Consider the following 23,087-nt stretch of genomic DNA (forward strand, 5'->3'; position numbering starts at 1 on the left):
GTCACTCACACACATACAGACACACACACACACACACACACAGAGCTCATATGAGGCACTTCACCATCTAATTAAGAATACAAAGCACTGATAAAATAAAATAGTTGTTTTTAATTAAGTGCCACTTACACCATGAATCTGTTCATGAGCTAGAGGCCATTTCATTTCTCCATTATGTCACCTCAGGTTAATCAGCCAGTATGCTGAACGTGTGTGTGTTGACTCCTGTATTTAAAAAAAGAAAGAAAAAAAAAGGGAAAAAAAGGAAAAACATTAAAGCAGATTTTATTACCTCAGAAAATTACACATTTTCAGGTCCACATCTAATTCTATACATGTGTATTTGGCACATACAGTCAGCTCCACAATTATTGACACCATTGTTACCATTGTTAAAGTTGGGTAGAAAATGTTATATATATAAAATATAAAAACAATTGGAAATATGTAAATATATTTAAATTAAATGGATTAATTTCAATTAGACTTTTCCCTGTATGAGTAAGCTAATCAACCAAAGGCAGTTTTCCATAACCATCTTTACCAGTGGTGCCAATAATTCTTGCACTGTCTGTATTATTACTCACCTGCCTCTTGAATCCAGATGTGAACATAAAGCAGAGCAGTTCTTGGCTATGGGCTTTCCTCAAGTCCTGGGATTTGAACTTATCACCTTCCTGTCACTAGTATGAAACCAGAACTGCTGATTGTTATTATTCACCTTGTTGAGATTCACTGAAAGATTCATTTATTTAGTTATTTATTTTATCGCACTGAATTACTGAAATAAAATATTTGGATTCCATAGCTGTATTATGCAGATTATAATATTTATAGTTATTGGGACTTTTATTTTATGAGACCTTTCATATTTTTAGTAAATTTCATAGATTTAAATTATTTAATTATTAAAGAAATCTAAAATCATCAATGTGATGTAAAATTGTTTTACTCTAAAGAACTGAGATTTTATCTGTAATCTTAAGATTTAATCTGTAATCTTATTATTACTATTATTGTGAATGTGAGAGTTTCACAGTAAAAATGCACTGCATATACATATGAAAAATGTATTAAAGTATAAAACACATACAGCATATACATGTATATATGAACAGGTGATGGTTATACTTTAGTGATTCATCAAACTCACAGTAATATAACTGCATGCAGTAAAGCATAAGAACTATACATGCTTCTGCACGATAAATCTAGACTAAAACAGACTAAAGACGCCATCAGCGTCTGAGTGGCAGAGAGACTGTGGGTGTTGAAGTGGGAGTGTAGAGATGGAGGTGAGAGTGGGTCATTATTATTTGAGGCGGTGGTCTGGCTTTATGGATTTAAATTGCTGATAAGCATCAAAGCCAATAAAAAAGTCATTGGTGGGCCAGCTGGTCTCGAGAGACTGCAGAGAGGGAATGTGAAAAAGCGATCCAAGGACAGTTCCCAGCCACTAGGAGTGAACACACACACACACACACACACGACCTTGCTGCATTTCCTCAATCTCATAAGTCTCAAAGGCTTGTAAAAATATTTCAAATTTCAATTTTATAACTACAACTCCAAATATCGGTTTCATCTCTCAGAGGTTTAAATTATATTTACCCCTTTGATTTTTCCTTTACAGCAATATAATTTATGAAATCAGTAATTTATATTTTGCTTCTTTACGTTTGCACTGGAGCTATGAGACTAATGTAGCTAAAAAGTAAAGGAAGATTAAATATATATGAAGAAACCATACATATGATTTACTACTACTACTACTACTACTACTAATAATAATAATAATAATGATAATACTCCCAACAGGTGGGAGATTTGTACTGTATTGCCTAGGAGAGCTATTTCAGAGGAAAGACAGGACTTCTTAATTTTTTTTTTTAATTCCATGAACAAAATAATAACAGAGACTTAACTAAGTAATTCTGAGTGTGGATTTCTCTTAAAATTTGAAAATACTTAAATAAATAAAAACATCATTATTCCTTTGACTATCCAAGTTTTTATTATTATTATTTTAAATGGAAACAAGAAGCACACAATGGAATTATTCTAAAATTATCGTGTAGGTTTCTCTCTATCTACAGTCCAATTTCTGTCTTTCCAGATCTTTAATACCAATCACTGCCTGAATCAGGGGATCATTCATTATGGACAGTTCACTATCTTTCCATCTAGCAAGAAAGTTGCACTGTGTATATCACTCTGCTTGTCCATGTTTGCTACATAAAATTCCAATTCTAGCAATAGTTCATTGCTACGAGGAGTTCATTCACTGAAACCGTTACTGCACTTACTACAGGCTGTCGGTCAGTCTGTGTGTTGGCATGGCAACATGCAATGCTCTATCCAGCTGTGGCTTCTTTGGGAAATATTTTTGTTGACAGACAAAATATTTGCCCATATTGAGTATGAAAAATAAGTTACTTGATTATAATTTCTTGTTTATAGAACTGTATAAAAGCCATATCACACTCATAATCATGCTGTGCTATATTTCTTAATTGTACAAATGCTTTTACTGAGGCAAGAAATGTCCTCCAGTTTAAACCTTTGCACTAGTGACTGTAATGATGTTTGACTAAATCTAAGGCCTGTTAAACCCAAACTATTCAGCTGTGTGCTTGGATTAGGTAGAAGTGTCTGCAGAATGAATAAAACTTAATGTCATTCTCTAAAATGTGTAAAGTAAGTAATTAGCAGGGAGTGTCCACACCTGGGAGAGTGTAATTGCGTGTTTAGAGGTAGTACAGAGTCAGACCTCTTCAGTATTGCAGTGTGGACTCAGTGAGCTGCACTTTGGCCCATCAGTCATTCATGTAGAAAGAACCTGTTATTGACTGAGTGGTTTATTAACACACAGCATCGGATACAGAAGACACTCTGACGAGATGACAATCTACACACTATTTGTCATGCTTTCTCCACTGTGCTTAAACACATAAATGTCAGCATTTATTGTACTAATCTTTAACAATAGCCACACATATATTGATTGACATAAAGTTTCCTCACAGTAACAGAACTGTGGTTGTGCATGAATGATGTGCTGAATACGTAAAGAATAAAACATGGCAGGATGGTGTGATGCAGCTTGACACAAATCTAATGTTGGTGATTATACAACAGCACATCAACGTGTTTTATTCTTCTTATACCACAGCAATTTGCCAAGGCTAACAATTTTTATGTATTAAAAAACAGCATGCTGTATGTTTTATCTGTTTTTACAGTTATGCTATGGATGTTACTTCCTGTTATGACTTATGTTATAGCATTTATAAATAGTTGTTCCTTCAAAAGCTTCTCTTTTCCCCCTCCCCCTCCCTGCATTCCTTCTCCATTTTTTAAATCTTCTCTGACAATCATTACTGGTTATGAATACTAAAAACACCTGTCAAATGTGGCTGCTTTATATCTCACTGCAGATTATGCCCATCATCAAACACTTCCAGCACAATCTAATTCTATTAAGCCCCTCTATTCATCTTGTCTGTGCATCTCGCCACTCGAAGCGGCCGGCGTGATGGATTCAACATGAGCTCTCTTTGACCAGCTTGACAGCAGTGTTTCCCTTTTTAATTAACTGCAGCACACACTCCTCCTCTTTTTCCCACAAGAAACCCAATGTGAGACAGAGAGACACAAACACGGAAGCATGGAGAGACTGATGGATCTCAGAGGAGTCCGGTGACAACAAAAGACATCCTCATGGATGGATAGAAAAAACATCATTGCCTATTGCAGATAAGTAGATGGGGAGGGGGAGAGGATTCAATTAACAGACCCCTCCCTCAGTCCACTGGGGGCCGAGAACGCTCCAGTGAAACCTGGAGGCCACCGGTTCTCAGAGCGCTGCTTTGGAAAGATCCAGCACACAGCTCTCTCATGGCTATCTGCTCAGCCATCACCGCTGCATGTTCCCCTGGGGAGACGCTCACAGTGTGTGTGTGTGTGTGTGTGTGTGTGTGTGTGTTAACGAGGGGGCAGAACAGTTTGGTTGGTCATAAAGAGCTGCTAATTTGGCTGGTGCTGAGATGACCTTGGGGAGACAGACTCATCTCCTCAGGATTGTAGGATGCTCATGAGTCCCCTGAGTGCTGAGAGGGCGTATCCTGCTGTCCTTCAGCCCCGCCCCCATGCCCTGCACTTTGCTCTGTTAATCATGCCTCTCACACAGTGATGCTTTCTCCTCAGCCATTAAAAAAAATCTAATGCATCTAATTTTTCCTTTTTGACACTGTGTCTCAGCACAGGAATTGAATGTGCACATGACCACTAGTTTTTCTACAGAAACTATAATTTAGCAACACCTACACACAGTTCATGCTCAAATGCCTTATTTTGCCCAAACAACATGTTTACACAAGATTGGCTAATGTACAACTCTGAAGACATGCAAAATTGCTTTTCTAGTGTGATCCTCAGTGATGTATTACCAGGTGAAACAGACGCGCGCACACACACACACAACAGAGCCAAAGTCCTCATATAATCGCTTACATTCATGGGCCAGTGGAATGTGTTTACTTACTTATGAGCTTCCTGCTTTGGTGGAGAATGACTTCCTCCAGCGATGTGCACACCACTACTGACGTCTAGCAAAACAGTGAACACAGAGAATGTGGGATTATTAAAAATGAATCCTGGTCCAAATGACTATGTTTTTACAGAAAAAAGCACAGTTCAACAAGATATCAAATAAATACTAGTATGGATTTCTAGTATAGCTGTGTTGATGAAGTGGGTAAATGATTGACTTCACATGAGGGGTGTGTGCTTGTGCATTGCATAGGGAGCTTCATATGACTCTCCTGGTCAGTCTGAGGCACTGACAATAGAACGCTATCGCATGTAATTGGTGTATCATGTTATAGACCATAACTATTGATTTAACACTTCATTTCATTCTGTAGTATTATTTCAGAAAAGATCTAAAATGGGAAAAGCTGTCCAAGTGCTTTACTGCCTGTTGCTGATGCTGGGCATTGTAACAGCACAAGCAGGTGAGATTTCTTTTTAACATTATTCTATCATGCAAATGCAATGAATTATGATTTTTAATCTCAAATATTGTTAAAACACCATTATTTTCTTTGTGCTTCTGTTTCTAATCAATTATTATTATCATCAGCACTTTTCCTAATTTTCCTATAGCAGCAAATCCTGTAATGTATTATTCCTCCTTACACCACAGCAATTTGCCTGTGATTACAAATTTGTATAATTAAAGAACTCATCATATTTCGTTGTACCTTTTAACCATTTATAGATAAGTTTAATGTTGTGGAATGTCTGTGAAGCAAGTTAGTCCACATTATCACTTATGTTATAGCAGCTATAAACTGGCATTCTCTCACCAGCCTCTCTTTTTCCTCTCTCGTGAAGTTAATAAGACAAAAATTGAGTTTGTTAGGGTTACTGAAAAAAACTACAAGCTCCTCTCTTCTGAAGACTTTCCTGTCTTGGAAAGTTACAGCTTTTACTGTGGAACAAAACACTGAAACTGGAAACTCCTTCCAAAAATGCTAAACAAATGCCTCCTTACAGAAATCTTCAGCATATTAATGATTATACATGTTTTATAATCCTTTTGTGTGGAGAGTCAACCATACAATCAGTTATTATTGTATACAGATGATCAATATCATGTATTGTTTTTCATGTCTGTGCTGTGGTCCGTGTGTGTTAGGGGGTGTTGAGCGAGCTCTACCAAACTGGCTCACTGGCATCATCGCTGTTGCTGTGTTTCTCTTCCTGGTCTTTATTGCCTTCCTTGTCAACAAAGCCTGGTGTGAGGACTCAAGGTAGTCACCTAAGCATTACATCAACCTGCACCTAGATCTCAGCTAGTTAGAAACTTTGAATGCTATTTTTTTTTTTAATAAACCTGACTTTATTGGCATGCACTGAAGCATGATGGTAGAGCCAGATTTTTAATGTTAAAGACGTTTCAATGCTCATCAGTTCTACAGGCAGTGTACAGGCTTGAGTACTAGCAATGTCTCTGAAAGAGTAATCAGTAACTCCCTGAGTCGACACTTTTTCTTACTTGTCTATTAATAACAGCCAGGCAGAAAACGTCAGCGTAACAGCCAACGAATATGCCATGACCAATGGGTCAAACACAAATCTTGATTCAGTCAGGTAAGATTTTAAATGCACGGCTTTTGAATGAACATAATAAAACACACCACAATCCACATAACTGAATGCTATATAACTTACCTTGTTCTGATTTTCAGGAGTGATGAGCACTACGATGCTTATGAGAATGTGATTTTTCACAAATCTGAAGAAAACGTGACAGCCATGTGAATCTGGGAAAATGGTTGACAGTCCATGCAGTGTGGCATCCATTTAAACCAGACGTAAACTCTAATCCACCGATGTTAAACATTTCATTAATGGTTCTCTTGCACTTTTATACACTTACACACATTTATGTATATACACATATGGGACAATTTCAAATAAATTTGTTACCAGTCATCACACTATATGCTAATGGGATCAGTAGGCTGAATAACCATAAGCAAAGGTTAAACACATGAACGCATTTATATGAATGTAAATTGATTTTATTCATTATTTCTCTGTAGAACTGGAATTGAATGCAAGCTGCTGAAATCCTGACTCATTTACAGATACTACACTGGCTAGTACAGCCATATAGATTCCTGAATTGCTCCTAGGAGAAATATGAAAAAACCTGACATTCCGCACCAAATCATAGGAACCCTTGCCTGCTTAATGTTCTCAAAACAGTGAACATAGCTACAAAAATTCAGTCATTCTTTAGCATTTTCTACAAAACTAATAATGTCAAATGTTCAAATGATGTAATGTGTTTTAGAGCAGAGATTCTCAACTACAGTCCTGCACGGTTCTAAGGTTTACCTGATACCAAAACACCTGATCTGACTTACAAGTGTGACTGACAAGTGTTTAATATGAGGTAGATCAAACATCTTTACAGTTAGTATTAGTTCCTGATATCACTTACATTATTGCAGCTTTAAACAGTTGCTCCCTCAACAGCATCTCTTTTTTTATCTTTCCTGAAGCAGTAAGATGAAAATGCAGCCTGTCATTTTACAGGGAAACTGCCAAGTGCAAACTCCTGTGCTGAAGACTCTACAGTAGAAGAAAATGTAAAGTTACAGATTTACCTCTGACTGTTACAAAGTGCTGACAGCGAAGACTCCAAAAACGCTAAATAAACATCTCCTTATAGAAAATAATTACACATCCATTTAAATCCATTTATGTGGAGCATCTGTCATAAGTCCCTAACTGTTACTATAGAAATGATAACATATAATAATGAGTGCATTCAAATAAACCTTGCAGCCAGAACTATTGTCTGAGTCATGTTAGAGAAAACGAATCAACACCTTCTGACCAATCAGAACTGAATATTCAACTCCCCTTTGGTATAAATGATGTAAGTGTAAATGAATAAAGAGATTAAGTGGGTAAATGTAGATATCAGGTTTATTAGATCATCTCTCATTATCTAACATAATGAATCTTGACATGGTTTCTTTGGGATTACATGATCATTTCACAAAGACTGACCAATAAACTAAACATTTCCAGTTGAATTAACATTCGGTATTTCTGTATTTGTAGGGGGAGGGAACGGGGGAAAAGAGACAGACATACATACAAACATATGTTTTAAAGGGAATTCATGGTGGACAGTATGGAGAAAACACATAGAAGTCAAGTTACGACACAGCGCTCTTCATTCCAATGGATGCACCTGATGAGAGGAACATGTCTGCACTGGGAAAACCCTCTACCAGTGGAACCACAGTGCTGTAAACTTTTCCCAGAAGGACCATTAAGCTGAAAGGTTAGGACCATTTAGAGAGGGAGTGTCAGAGTCAGAGCATTACAGAGATTAGCATTCTACTTCATTTAACACATGTGATTCAAGTCACCAGCTATTTATCACAGCCTCAAATGGCGTACTAGGCACTATTTTCTAACATTATACACTAATACACTTGCACAATATATGTACTAGAGTATACAGCCCCCGGGAGTTAAGCATTTTTAACATTAACATTAAAAAAAAGAAAAAAAAAGAAAAGAAAAAACCTACAACCACCCAATATTTATCTAGGGCGTAGAACTGTTCTCACCTGCTGCACTGGCTATTTAGCAGCATTTATTAACCGGTGGCGATCTGATGGCTCCAGCCCTTTTTAAACATAATGCAGTCCACAATGACTTCATATAGTTCAAAAAGTTTTCATTGTTCCATGCTTCATTTTTAGGCTTTATAAGTACACCATCAGGGTATTAATAGTACATTACAGCTTGCTGCGTTTCCTGGTGTGAAGACACTACACACAAAAAGTAAGTGAAGTATACCATTTGAGACATAGCTATAAATCTCTGCAGGGCTCTCTGAGTCAGACACTCCTGATTTTAAAACCTCTAGAGTGAGTTAAATGAGCTTAAATTGGGAAAGCCCAATTTAGTGTTTTCATGCTCCTGATTCAGCTCAGTATAAAGCTGAATCTGAAATATGTCAAGCACAGCCCTAATGCAGAAAGTGGTTTACCTCAGCATGGACATTTTGGCGAAAGCCTCCTCATGCATTTTCTACGACCCTGAGGTCATACAAGTGTCTTGCAAGAATTTGGCACACTTCCGTTTGAAGATCAGGAGTCCAGCTGACACAGGATTTCCTCATATTGTGGTACACACAGTGTAAAATGATACATTTCACATATCATCTTCATTTCAACATTGATAGGAATGCTAGTTCAAAAGTCCTACAAAATCAAATTGAATTAATGAAATAAATTACATATTTACACTGACTAGATTTGTGCAATTAAATGATGAAACACTCTTGACAGCTTTAGTATTAAAAAAAAAAAAAAAAAAAAATACAAAGTCCCCAAAAATTCTTTGTGAATCTGACAACTACAGTCAGACATGATTATTCAGTCAGAAACAGGAACGCAGCGCTCTAAATTACTCCATTTCACTACAATAGATCATGCTGCTTCTAGTGTTGGTGAGACAATAATAATGAAGAGCACATATACAACAGAAACAAAAATTAACAGAATACTCAGCATGATCTAATTAAGGCCAGCGAAAACATAACGTTTCAGCACTAATCCCTTATCACAGTTCATCCCTATAGTTTTCTATGACAGTGTGTGTGTGCGCGCGTGTGAACATTCAACAGTGACGACTGATTCTTATTAGCAAGCAAAGTGAATTAAAATGTACAGTCAGTCAGCTGGTGAAAACTGTGTGTCTGCATGTGTTAATCACTCGAGTGATTCACAGAGGAATCACAGCGTGGCTGCTGCCATTCATATCCCTAAATGACGACTGGGAATGTGTTCAGTATTTATGTTTTTATTGCAATGACAGATCTGTGTTCAGGTGTACTGAATTAGTGTTTCTAGGTAAATCAAAAGAGCCAGTGGTAGCTTTGTGAAAAAAGAACTAATTTTTTTTTTATGCTTTGGGTTGCACGTCATTATCATTGACAAGAATTTCGACGTGTTTCCCTGCACTGAGAAAACATAAAAACCTGTTCACTCTCAATTCACTTATAATGGATGTTTTTGGGACAATTACACAAAACATGCATTTCTTGGAAATGAATATATATTAAGCTCTGAATTTCAATAAAGCAATAACAAGAAACTGAAAATTTTAAGAGAAATCTACATACTGGGTCAATGCTATGAGTGAGAGAAAATCTACAGGTTAAAAAAACTTCCACTGTACAAGGTGGTTTTTTCTTTCAATTTTATATATAAAAAAAGATTATTGTTACTATGGTCAGCCCTTATTATTTTGTTGTTTCCTTCTTTACCCCCTTTGCTGTTGTTTTTAATAGTCACATGATTTTAATAGTTAATGACCTTTGTGCTTCACATATGTATAAATGTAAACAACTAAGCTCTCAATTTGTATAACTTGCACTTTAAGATACTGGGCTACTTTTTCAGAGGACAGATTTGGTGTGGTGTGATGGTTTTTGGGTACCTTTAGGGAATAAACCAAGTATTCTGAATGACTTACTGTATTGCTCCAGGGTCGGAAATTTGGAAACTTCATAACATCTTTGGTAACATTCTCTCACATCTGTTAACACTAACAGAAGTCTAACACTGTTACTGTTAGACCTTATTTCTTTTTTGTTCTTATCTCAGTACAGGGAAATGTGTCAAAATTTTTTGTCCACTGTAAGCATAGATACACTACAGATGCAGTAGAAGGCTGCTCAGAAGGTTGATCTGCCACAGAGTCATAACCCTGAACTGCTCAGCTACAGGCTTGGATTGATTAGTGTGTTGATTGTGAGCATGTGATAAATGAATAAAGTTGTTGCTGCTGACACAGGAGTCATCCATGCCCTGATGTCTGCTCATTAACTTAATGAAACAAAACGATTTAAGACATTTAGGTCATGAGCAATTTCCCTTCTTGTTTAGTGGTAGATCAAAAATGCACACACACATTAAAGGGGTTAAGTTCAATTTCATTCTCACACAGATCTCTGCTGGAGTTTCTGTTACTGAGCTCTACAAACTTGAAGGAGATTTTAATCAGGTGCTATGCATGCTCCCTCTTCTAGGTGTGTGTGTACAAGGTTTCAGAGTCCTCTCCTTGGATCCTGATAGGAATGCAACAGGTGTGTGTGTGTGTCTGTGTATATATGTCTGTGTAGTTCGTGGCAGTCCATGTGAGTGTGCGTTTGTGTTAAGAGAGTACAGACAGTGTGACGAGCCCTCTCTGTTTCTTCAGGATGGCCACGGCCTGCTCATGCGTGGCTCCCTCCAGACTCTCTCCATTCACAGAGAGGATCTGATCTCCACGCTTTAGGCGCCCGTCCACCGCTGCTGCCCCCTACACACACACAGAGGAGTGGCAAAAGCATATACTTAAGGATAAACATAAGGATTTCTGATTTTTTATTACACTACTCTACAAATTCCTCTTGAAAACCATACATACTGAGTTGTCAGTTTATTAGCTACATGACCCATCTTCATGCAAACTGTACATTCCAATTCATTTATCACATGAATGATGTGTGATAAAATAGTAGTCAGACTGAACATGTACAACGTTTGCCTAGCAGAACAGAAAAGGATGTGGGAAAAGGAATTTAATTCCAGTAGCAGGCTGTGGTCTTTTCTTAGCAGAAAATCTAAATGTCACTCACAGATGCAAACTAGCTATCTATTAAAATCTTAGTTGTTCACTAAAGTTCCACTACCTTCCAAGTCACATCGCACCACGTTCACACTTAGAATTCGCATCTGTCTCGGTTGATGGGATCCCAAATGGACAGCATTAATTACAAGTGTGAACAGCATCAAATGCGTTTTGTGATTTAGTCACTCAGACACTCATGGGCATGGTCTGGGACACATACGACAGAAGGAGGACACATTATCCATTACCACATTACCCATTTATAGTTACCTTAAATGCGGCAGAATGCCTGTGATACAAGTTAGTTCCTGTTATCATTTATCCTGTAGCGCCAAGAACTCCTCCATCCTTAAGACTTTCCCGTGATAAAAAAAAACTTTACCTCTGACTGTTATAAAGTGCTGACACTGGAGACTCCCCCTATAAATATTAAATAAATGGCTCCTTAGAGAAAACATCACCATATAACGAAGGTATTATTGTTGATATCATAGCATGCTTTTAATCCATTTATTATTAGTCTTAGACTGTTTGTCCTCCACAGCCTAAAGATAGATGCAGTATATATATTCTGAGAAAAACTTACACTCACTGAGCACTTCATTAGGAACACCTGAACACCTTCACATTCATGCAATTATCTGTCATGCCAATCGGGTGGCAGCAGTGCAATGCATAAAAATCATGCAGATGTAGGTCAGCAGCTTCGGGTATGTTCACATCGACAATCAGAATAGGGAAAAAAAAAAAAGTGATCTCAGTGATTTTGACTGTGGCATGATTGCTGGTGCCAGACAAGCTGGTATTTCTATAACTGCTTATCTCCTGTGATTTTCACACACAACAGTCTCTAAAGTTTACTCAGAATGGTGCAATTAAAAAAAAAAAACAAAAAAAAAAAAACATCCAACGAGTGGCAGTTCTGCGGACAGAAACGCCTTGTTGATGAGACAGGTCAATGGAGACAGATGGGTGACAACAGCAGAAGAGCATGTCGGATTCCACTTCTGTCAGCCAAGCACAGAAAGCTGAGGCTGCAGTGGGCACAGGCTCACCAAAACTGGACAGTTAAAGACTGGAAAAATGTAGCCCGGTCTGATGAATCTCGATTTCTGCTGAGGCTCACAGATGGTAGGGTCAGAATTTGGCAGCAACAGCATGAATCCATGGACCCAACCTGCTTTGTGTCAGCAGTCCAGGCTGGTGGAGGTGATGTAAGGGTGTGGGGAATGTTTTCTTGGCACACTTTGGGCCTGTTAGTACCAATCAAACATGCTGACCATGTGCATCCCTTTATGGCCACAATTTCCCCATCTTCTAATGGCTACTTCCAGCATGATAATGCACCATGTCAGACTGGTTTCTTGAACATGACAATGAGCTCAGTGTTCTTCAGTGGCCTTCCCAGTCACTGGATCTGAATCCAATAGAGCACCTTTGGGATGCAGTAGAACGGGAGATTTCAAAGCATGAAAGTGCACCTGAAAAATCTGCAGGAACTGCGTGATGCAATCATGTCAACATGGACCAGAATCTCAAAGGAATGTTTCCAACATCTTGTGGAATCCATGCCATGAGGAATTGAGGCTGTTTTGAGAACAAAGTGAGGACCTACTCAGTATTAGTATAGTATCCCTAAAAAAGTGTTTGGTGAGTGTATCTTCACATATGTTTTGAACAGCTTTCTTCTTACAGAGCAATAGTAACAATCACTCTACATATGACAGAAATAACAAAAGCGGTTCATGTTCCGATGTTAGCCGAGTTCTGTGGCCAGATTTCAAAAGGCATCAAACAAATAGAGCTCATTAAAAAACCCACATGCAACATGGAGGCAGAAAAGAGGATTCCTCAACAGTTCTTTGCTTCCTAAATGGATTTTATTCTCTCTGTTAATGATAAATACATAAAACCTTTAGTGGTTCTTACAGTGGAAAAAAACAAAGAGCTGTTTAGAGTTGTGCTTTATTATTTTTTTCCCTCAAAGAAATTTACAGAACATGATCAGGATTTTTGAGTAAAGTGATTCTGATGCTGAGTCTGATAGCAGCAGGGATGTGATGTCTGACTCATGTGTGACCCCTGCTGGTTCCTGGTGGTTGTAGCGCAACCAGGACAAAGCATTCCTACGCCTCTCTTTAGCCCTCACGTTCTGGTAGCACATTTTAGTTTGACCAAAAGTGAAAATAAAACATTCTTTCCAGGTTTTATGTACTTTTTTGGTCAAATTGTTTCATAAACATTTTAAAAATTATATTTATGTTCTACAGATGACACTCAGAGTCATTTGAACTTAAAAGCAATGACGTAAAACCTATGTGTTAAACATGACTGGTGTGTAATTCACAAACAAAAAGATGATCCAGTCCTCCATCTCTTATTTACACTCGACGCGTACCATCAGACGGCAAGACATACTGAGATAGATATAATATGTAGATTCACGTGTGTGTGTTAGGATAGTGTACACATCTGTACCTTGCTGAAGACAGTTTTGACGTAGATGGGCAGGTCTCCGTGTGGGCTCCCGAAGCCACCCACGATGCTAAAGCCGAGCCCTTCAGAGCCTTTCTCCAGAGTGATGCTCTTTGGCTTGGGTGTTCTGTCACAAGACACAAACATTTGATTTTTTGATAATTCAGGGTATAAGATTATACATATGCAACATATACACTCACCAGCCACATTAAAAGGAACACTTGTTTCCCTGCTCATTCATGCAATTATCCAATCAACAAATCATGTGGCAGCAGCACAATGCATTAAATTATGCAGACACAGGTTCAGCTAATGTTTACATCAAACATTAGAATGGGAAAATTGTGATCTCAGTGACTTTGACCGTGGCCTGGTTATTGGTTTGACTATTTCAGAAACTGCTGATCTCCTGGGGTCTTCACGCACAACAGTCTCTAGAGTTTACACAGAATGGTGCAAAAAACAAAAAATGTCCATTGAGTGGCGGTTCACTGTTTGGAGACACCTTGTTCATGAGAAAAGTCGGAGGAGAGGTGGTTCAAGCTGACAGGAAGGCTATGGTAACACAAAAAAACACTCTTCTCAAAATGCACAATATGTCAAACCATGAGGTGAAAAAAGCAGAAAAGCTGTTAAGGGATACAAACTAGAACAAGAAAGACATTTGGTGGTGCAGGACACTGCTGGCATCAAGTTCTACTCGTTTTGTCCTACTTGAATTTAATAAGACAAAAAAAAAATATCATATTAATGAGGAACTGGAATGCGCAAACTCTTTTGTCCTAAAGACATTCCCAAGATGGAACATTTGAACGACAACCAGATCCATGCAGTTATAGAAAATTAATCAACAACTTCTGACAAATCAGATCCACAAAGTCAACAGTGCTATGCTATGAATGAAATTACTGATGTAAAAGAAAAAATTATTTTATCACAGTCACAATTTTTGCAGTTTAGCATATTTGCATTGTACTGCTTATGTAATATGAATAAAGTCTTCACTTGAGTGGTAGAAGGCAAGTATGTAGCACTTGAAGGAGGACTGTGTGTAGGACTGTGACTGGCGGAGAGACTCAGAACTCACTCTGGCTCTGTAATTGGGGTCTCAGTGTTGGTGCTCAGGGCGGAGCTTGAGGACATGCTCTCCACCTGACTGGCGATGGCACTGATGTTAGTGTCTGCTATCACCTGTCAGAGAGACACAGAAGATCATCAAACAACCTGAGAGAAATGTGCCTTGAAAACACACACATATCTGTATATTCAACCACTGTCACAACACACACACACACACACATATTCTGTTAAAATACAGCACAAGACATTCTGGCACCAAAACTCATATCAGTGAGTCTGAAGGCACGTGTGACATAGAGATGACTGTATGCCTGTGATAACGTGCATCTGTTAATGTGATGTGTGTGTTGGGCATTGAAATGCACCCCTTTAATCCCTCCTGTCCTGAGTGCCACGCATACGATTGTTCTACAGACAGGCGCTGCTTCAAAGACATCGATCCTCCGACAAACACTTCCTACTACTCATCAGCCACCCCGTCTCCCCCCTTTTTCCCCTTTTTTGCTGCATTTCATTTATTTTGCTCACACATCAATTAAACCCGATGACTGAAATGACAGCGGCGGCACTCCGAAAAACCCTAATTTCCATATTTAATTAACGACGAGGCAATTAAAACTAAAACACACAACAACAAACAAAAGCTAATTAAAGAATGACTTGGCCAGTTTGTGAGAAAAGTGCAGAAACATTCCCTTGCCATCACATTCACTTATCTCACAGAGAGAGAGAGAGAGAGAGAGAGAGAGAGAGAGAGAAAGAGACAGACAGAGAGAGAGGGGGGACAGAGAACAGCAGTTGTGGAAATTTTTAAAAGAACATCCAGAGACATCATATCCAGTTACTACACGCTCTCTGTGAAAATGCCTGCATGCCTCCAGGGGCCAAAACAATGTAAAAATAATCAAATAATCACAGTAAATATTGAGATATCATGTGGCATTTGACACATGGGGAAAACTGGGCTAATTCCACATGTACCTGCTACTGAGAGAAAGAGATGAGAGGACATGGACGTAAATGAGCAGGAATGGACGTGGTAAAGACTGAGAGAGGGAGAGAAGGAGAGAGAGAGGGGGAGAGGGGGACAGAGAGGTAGAGAAAGAGAGAGAGAGAGAGGGTAAACAGTAATTGGTCTCCTAGCTGGTGTAATCAGCAGCATGCAGGCAGTGCTCCCCCTGTTTGAAAGCTCGCTGCATTCCTCCTGGAGCGCGGCAGATAAAGGTGCATTTGCATAAAGGCTCAGGATTATCTGGCAACCCGTGCTCAACTGCCGCACAGCTGCTGAGAGCTGATAACAGCGCAGTGACACAGCACCAACCACACACACACTACAATAAATCCACACACACACACACACACACATATACACACACACTGTATAGCACACACGTACAGTCAGCGATCAGCATACAAACACAATCCTATACATTCACCTATACACGACTGCGTACACAACCTCTCTCTTTCTCACACGCCTGTACCTATACACACTTTCTCTCTCACTCACAATTTTTAATACAATCATGCATGAATAGACTGAGCAGTGCCTCAAACACAGACAGAAAAAGCTTCAGGATATACAGGTGGGTGATAGAACGGACACAGAATTTACAGGAGACTGATAAACAGCATGACTAGATACAAAAAAGTAGCCTTGTGTTAAATGCTACATAAAATGTGAAAGTAGCATTATGCATGAGCAATCAGGCTAAAGAATCGTTTCAATGCAAAGAGCATAAAGGAAGTTCAGAGATTTGGGCTCGAGCCATGGTGCTCTACAGCCGTGCTGCACTCCATGGAGACAACATCCTGTAAACGCTTCTTCCTCAAATCCCATCGCATAAACACACTGTTACAGAGTGAAAAAGACAATATTTCACATCATAATATTATCAATCGTTGAATGTTAACTGTATACATCATGGAAATGATGATGATAACTTATAAAAGACTATTTTGACATAAATGTAAAGTGACTGTAGCATTCTTAGCAGAGATTATGGCTGGTCACAATATTGAATAATAGGGCAAAAAAACTTTACTACCCATCAGTAACTCTGGATACTATTATGAAGCCAGTATGGTTGAGCATTTTAGCACAGGGTGTGAGCATAGACATAAAACTATTATGCATACACACAGGAGCACATTCACTGAAAGACAAACAGCACCATTCCTGATTACATTTTTTGTCCTTTTGTGTAATTTGTACATTGACTGGACAATGTTTGCTTAGTCTATTTATTTCTAGTTTTTCCAATGGCATTTTGAAAAATCATTGATCTAGAAAGTAGTCTACATTATTCATGTTTATTAACCTGCTAATGACATGTTAGGGAAATGGCAGCGATGCAGGCTTAAATAAACTAACCCCAATGCACATGAAATCTAGAGGACATTTCCCCAAGTTTGATCACTTGACACAGCCGTGTCAATCTACAGTCTGGGCTAGAAAGAAATCAGCCTCAGTCTCTACTTTATATTATTTTGTAGGATTTTCTTACAAGCATTAGTGGAGTAGTAGTGTTGTTCTTGGTTCCAGAAAAAAAGGAAAAAAATCCACTTTAAATCATTTGTTAATAGCAAATAATCTGATGTGGATGACAAACATGAAACCTTATATCAGTGTCTTTTGATCTTTGAAAACAGGAGTGTCTAAAAAAACACATAAACTGTAATGAATTTAAAAAAAAAAAAAAAAAAAAAAAAAAAAAGCACACCAAAAACAAATAAGAGGTGCTGTGCCACAAACCAGTCCAGCAGAAGTTCCAGTTAATGTTCTTAATGTTCTAGTAAAAGGTCCAAATAAATCACTCCAAACTAATTATTTCCTCACCTACTCTTGATCTCCATTTGAGATTTACAGCAACTCTGTTTTAATCTGTGGAAGAGGTACACTAATTTACACTTGACAGATCTGCAATGGTGCGTAATTATGACTGCCGTGGTGGCAATTTGGCACCATGTGGTAGTCAGTCACCACGTTGTGCACGTGAAAACGTCTGCAACTAGCTTTTTGAACTGTGCACCTCTTTTGCTGTGCTTCTTTATGCTTTACATTCTTCAATAAAACATCCATTGCCTCAGTTGCAAATACTCTCAAAAATGTGTCCTGTATAATAGGTTTACTATTAATTATTAATAATGTTTGTTTTTGTATTAAATGCAACCTATTGCTGAACAGACTGTCTGATCACAAATGTTTTTTTCTTCAACTTCTGTGCTACATAATCACTGGGGAGCTTTAGCTGAAATAATATCAAATCCTTTACATGTAAATTTGCCATCTCTCACATGCAGGTATATACCTGTAAAGAAATGTTGCCGTAGGCGTTTTTCAGCATGTTGACCACCTCTCCGTGAGTCAGACCCTCCAGAGAATGAGAGTTAATGCTCACAATACGGTCACCAACCTACACACAGAGAGAGAAAACACACAACAAAGACATAATTATGAGGAACACAAACCCATGCGTTTGATTCATCAATTCCAGTCCAGTGCCTTTCAGAGCAGTGGCCTTCACCTTTTCTGCTACACAAAGCTAAATCAATAACACTCCTTCTGTCTATATACGGAGACAGAGAGCTAAAAGGACAGAGCTGAAAGGTGAGCGGGAGGGTTGTGCATGTGTTGTGACCTTGAGGCGGTGGGTTCTGGCTGCTACACCGTTAGCCTGGATCATTGCGATGAAGATGGGGATGTCTCCCAGTGGACTGCCCTTTCCTCCAGCTATACTGATCCCCAACGCATCAGTTGGGCCCTGTGGGGAAATACACACACATACACACACACTTCAAGCAGCCTCACTCACAGGAGAAGCTTTCAATATCACTCAGTTGGTGTTGCTTTAGAAGGAATGGTTGGGTTCTTACACGAGTGATTTCCACTGTGCGTAGGCCTGTTTCAACTACTGAAATGACACAAAAAACACACAAAATAAACTCAGTACAAATCTGTACTCATCTGACTAATAAGTTAACACCTTCTATGTGCTAAGGAAAAAGAGACACGTCATTGTATCATAAGAAAATATTTGCTAGATAACAATGAATACTACAGATCAGTGCTTTCTGGTTTTCTGGCTTGGAGTCTTCAGTGCAAGAAATGTGAAACACAGCAGTCTTAAAGGTCTTAATCACCATAAGATCATTAAAAACCACCAGAAACCCAGGAGAAACCAAAGAAAGAAAGTCCAGAATGAGTCACTGGTTGCCTATTATACCATCAGAGCCCTTTACAATAACACTTACAATAACCCAATAACCATTTCAAAACTACCAGGAAGCCACTGTCTTGTATTAAATGTGTAGTAGCCTGGGAAATCCCTTCACATGGTGAAATTTTTACACTTTCTCTTTTGCATATATTTCAATAACTAGTAAAGTTATGCATTTTACATTCTGGATTTAATTTGCATTTCGTTTAACATGTAATAAATAATATATAAAAAAAATTAATATGACCACTCAATTTATCAAATATTATACGCAAGTTTATAGGCAAGTTTATAATGGGAAACAAGTAATCACTTTGATTGCAAACATCAGGTTTCAGGTCTCAGGTCTCAGGTCTCAGTCATGACATTTGACAAACACAGGTCTCATCATCATCTCTTCACTTTACTGATCTCTACTCGCTGTTACATGACTGTTGAAATAATTGCTGATTAATTCAGTAAGGTTTGTTCTGTTGGCAAATTTCCCTTTTTTTATGATTAGTGTCCAAACATTACAGCTTTGTCTGCTGCCATCTCTACAGTGTCAGTGACAGCATTTGTGCATCTGGTATTTAGATCTGTTACAGACTGGCTGTTTTTATAGCCAGTAAAATCTACCAAATGATCACCGCTAAAATAAATTAAAGCTTTAATAAATGTTTCTACATAATTCAGGGGAAATATTGCATATTTATGTTTACTTAAAGCTGACATGTCAAAGATCTTTATAGACAGAAAAACATAATCGAGGTCAAAACCTGATTTTCCCTCATGTTTGGCCGTTTGCCATAATTTAGCCACAATGATATGTGAGAGGTTTTCCCAGACCATCACATACATTGGTTAACCTGAAATACTGTAGTGTAGATAGTTTAGTATATGCCCAATCACCAGCCACTTTAACAGTAACACTGGTACCCCTGCTCCTTCATGTAATTATCCAATCAGCCAATTATGCACAAAATCATGTAGATACAGGTCAACAGAATGGTGCAAAAACAAAAAACATCCAACGAGTGGCAGTTCTGAGGAGAATGGCCAGGCACGTTTGAGCTTACAGGAAGACTACAGTAACTCAGATAACCACTCTTTACAACCGTAATGAGCATAAAAGCATCTGTTCTTGGCTGACAGTAGTGGAACCTGACATGGTCTTCTGCTGTTGCAGCCCATCTGTCTCATGGTTCGGCGTGTTGTGCTTTACTGATCACCAGGATTGTAAAGAGCGGTTATCTGAGAAACTGTAGCCTTTCAGTAGGTTTAAACCAGTTTGGCCATTCTCCTGTGACCTCTCTCATCAACAACAACAGAACCAACAGAACCACCACTAAGCACCTGACCTGCATACATATCTGCATAATTTTATGCATTGCACTGATGCCACATGTTTGGCTGATTGGACAATTGCATGTATGTGCAGGTGTAATAAGTGGCTGGTGAGTGTATCTAGGTTACACAGTGTAGACAGGTACCAGAGCTCTTGGTGTTGGCCTCGTTTCCAGTTCTCTTAGTGCTGCTGGGTAACTGGCTGGGTTGTGGGGCAGTGGGAGGAGCCATGGGGGCCACAGGGTTGCTATTGGTCATATTACATGCATGACTCTGGAAACAGAAGGAGGACAGGGAATGAGCATGAAGCTTAGCAGAGGTAAAACATTTTTTAGGTTATACAGAAACAGACTCGCGACACATATGCACACGCATGCACATCACATTTACACATGTACCATAGTTACTCAAGCAGGTGAATGTCCCAATTCTTACAGACAACAGAATACAAAGCCACGACAAGTTAGCGCATACGTGCACAGACACTGCTGTATAACAGTGCTGTACATTCACTAACAGTCCCATGGTGGATCATGCAGTGTTTAAATGGTGGTCAGTGTCACAGCTTGGTTTGGCGTTAGTGGTTAGAGTTTGGAGTGTCAACAGAGTGCATGCAGAGTCAGGAGAGTGCAGTGAGGATCCCACCCCTAACTTACACACCTGGCTTCCCTGGGAGGTGCGTCTGGAGGAGATCCAAGAGGCAGCCTTCAGCCGGCCCAACTCTAGCTGCACCATTCCCCTGGCACACTGCATCAGGGCACAGTGTATGGTGTGTGAATGATGCACTCATGTTTTAATGTGTATACACACACACTCTCTCTCTCTCTCTCTCTCTCACACACACACACACACACACACACACACACACACACACACGTAACCACATGGCTGTATGCATGGCAGTGTCGTAGTCAGTTACTCTCAAGCCCAAATTGTGTCTGAAGTCAGCAACTGTCTAGTCAAAGTCGAAAATCAAAGGTTGGTGTTAAACTTGATTTTAATTATGCATACATAAGATTCCTGCTCTGTATATATTGTGCTCATCCAGTGTGATGCCTGTGCACATGAGAAACTAACTCTACAAAATATGAACATGACTAGTGAAGGCAGTACACCATAACGTGATGCAATGTTAGCTGCGTCAAACAACTGCGTTGTTAACTGCGTTAACAGTAGCTGCGTCAAACAAAACTGCTTTTGTACTATTCTACATTATCTGTAAGGATACTAATCATTTCATGTGCATTTTTGACATGATTTTCCCTACAAAACATTTAACTAAGTAGTGTGAGTTGCAATTCAAATGACAGGTTTATATTAATACATTAAATTTAATACATTATAGTTTCTATAGTAACAGCTCTAATCCTTTTAAAAGCACACTCTGCCATGATTTATTCCTTACATATTATATGGTGGTAAGTTTTGAAGATAATCTAAATGTATCTGTTTGTCACTCTTCCCACTGATGATTTGCAGGTCCACATGGAAACCTGCCATTCAGAAATGTGTTTTAGCTCTGTCCTGCCCCCAGTGGAGAATACTGTACTTCCCCAGATGCACAAAAGATATGCTCATAAATATGTGAACATTGCTGCAATGCTGTATTCATAGCATTGCAGCACTGTTCACATACTTATGAGCATACATATCTTTTGTGCATCTTGGGGAAGTACAGTAAAGCTTTCAAATTCAGGTCAAGGCCAAAGCCCAGTAGCTGCTGTGGTTACAGCATTATTAGAAAAACCACTACTGTAACCTATCTACACATCACAGCATGCAATCTTTAGTATAAAAAAAAAGTAGTAAATCCATGTCACAAGTTTGGAAAACTGTGAATTAGATCCATGGTCAGGATGCTGCTGGGCATCCAATCCTGGAAGTGCTACAGCAGTGTAGGTCTGTCACTTTGTTTCATTCTTCCTCTCTGTTTCTCACACACAGCATATTAATATATTCGAGTCGATCACAGATGCATCTCCAGCTTGTATCGGCTACATATTTACAGACAGTGTGTGGCTGCAGAATGGAACTTTAATTATGAGTGAGCTGAACTCCAGTGGAGCCAAAGTCAAGTAAAGTATGGAATTCAAAATGCTGGAAAACACCATGTCTTGCAAGAACACACATCTGCTCCATCAACAGAACAAATCATTAGTCAAGTACATTAATATAAATATCAATACAGCAACATTTACTAACATTTTTAATAAATGACCTCAAATATAATAATAAATTAATAATGTGCTATAATGAACATTCGGTACTTCCTGATTTGATATCCCCAGGCATCATATGAATTCCACATCAGTGACAACAAAATGGGACAATCCTCAATATACATACATCAATGGCGACACCTTGTGGCCGTTTAAGCAACTGCCTTGTAGCCAGCTTTGACTAAATCTCCTCTAATCCTGTCTGGGCTGTGGTAAGTTATCACTGGTGGTGTTGTAAGCAGGGCTTAAGACTTTACGCTGTGCTTACCTTAAGGACAGCAGCAACTGTCTCCTGAGAAGCTCGTCTCATGTCCTCTCCGTCCACAGACAGGATCTGGTCTCCCTGCATGAGCCTGCCGTCCACATCAGCTGCACCACCTTTAACCACGTCAGAGATGAAGACACCTGTGCCATTCCTGCAGAAATGAGAGACAAGGTGGAGAAAATAGGTGAAATGATGTATTGATGCAGTTTCTTTATTGCAGCTCTGGGAAGTAGGAATGGACAACATGACAAATATTTCACATCACAATGTTTGAAGAGAGTT

The 23,087-nt window shown here is 38.9% G+C and overlaps 2 protein-coding genes across 10 annotated transcripts in view; one reads left to right on the forward strand and one right to left on the reverse strand.

Annotated features, from left to right (window-relative positions):
• Nucleotides 1-4,812: 4,812 nt before the first annotated feature.
• Nucleotides 4,813-7,620, forward strand: pdzk1ip1 (PDZK1 interacting protein 1). 2 transcript variants are annotated; one of them, XR_004579090.2, is made up of 5 exons: nucleotides 4,813-5,015; nucleotides 5,702-5,816; nucleotides 6,079-6,156; nucleotides 6,255-6,967; nucleotides 7,077-7,620. XR_004579090.2 is itself a non-coding variant. In XM_026920401.3 (4 exons), exons 1-4 carry the CDS (start codon nucleotides 4,949-4,951, stop codon nucleotides 6,325-6,327), a joined length of 333 nt encoding a protein of 110 aa, XP_026776202.1. In that variant the 5' UTR covers nucleotides 4,813-4,948; the 3' UTR covers nucleotides 6,328-7,620. The 2 variants fall into 2 exon arrangements, 1 of the variants encoding a protein (XP_026776202.1); XM_026920401.3 differs by having other exon boundaries at nucleotides 6,255-7,620.
• The window catches only part of patj (PATJ crumbs cell polarity complex component), a 128,412-nt gene continuing 112,813 nt past the window's right edge, over nucleotides 7,489-23,087 (reverse strand). For 7 of the 8 annotated variants that reach the window (XM_034308855.2, XM_053238322.1, XM_034308856.2 and 4 more), the window contains 9 exons: nucleotides 22,809-22,956; nucleotides 20,982-21,068; nucleotides 20,468-20,594; nucleotides 18,652-18,689; nucleotides 18,417-18,539; nucleotides 18,087-18,191; nucleotides 14,783-14,886; nucleotides 13,696-13,819; nucleotides 7,489-10,905 (listed from right to left, as the gene is read on the reverse strand). In XM_034308855.2, the coding sequence (XP_034164746.2) occupies nucleotides 10,759-10,905; nucleotides 13,696-13,819; nucleotides 14,783-14,886; nucleotides 18,087-18,191; nucleotides 18,417-18,539; nucleotides 18,652-18,689; nucleotides 20,468-20,594; nucleotides 20,982-21,068; nucleotides 22,809-22,956 (1,003 nt within the window). In that variant the 3' untranslated portion in view covers nucleotides 7,489-10,758. The remainder of the gene's footprint in view (nucleotides 10,906-13,695; nucleotides 13,820-14,782; nucleotides 14,887-18,086; nucleotides 18,192-18,416; nucleotides 18,540-18,651; nucleotides 18,690-20,467; nucleotides 20,595-20,981; nucleotides 21,069-22,808; nucleotides 22,957-23,087) is intronic. The other variant, XM_034308857.2, reaches the window with a different exon arrangement.

Source organism: Pangasianodon hypophthalmus, chromosome 11, assembly GCF_027358585.1.
Source record: "Pangasianodon hypophthalmus isolate fPanHyp1 chromosome 11, fPanHyp1.pri, whole genome shotgun sequence".
Classification (NCBI taxonomy): domain Eukaryota; kingdom Metazoa; phylum Chordata; class Actinopteri; order Siluriformes; family Pangasiidae; genus Pangasianodon; species Pangasianodon hypophthalmus.

Bases quoted from the DNA above. Each gene is read 5' to 3' on its own strand.
- pdzk1ip1 (XM_026920401.3), top strand. From the start codon at position 4,949: ATGGGAAAAGCTGTCCAAGTGCTTTACTGCCTGTTGCTGATGCTGGGC. The intron at 5,016-5,701 runs GTGAGATTTCTT...CGTGTGTGTTAG, and splicing joins CATTGTAACAGCACAAGCAG to GGGGTGTTGAGCGAGCTCTA. The intron at 6,157-6,254 runs GTAAGATTTTAA...TCTGATTTTCAG, and splicing joins ACAAATCTTGATTCAGTCAG to GAGTGATGAGCACTACGATG.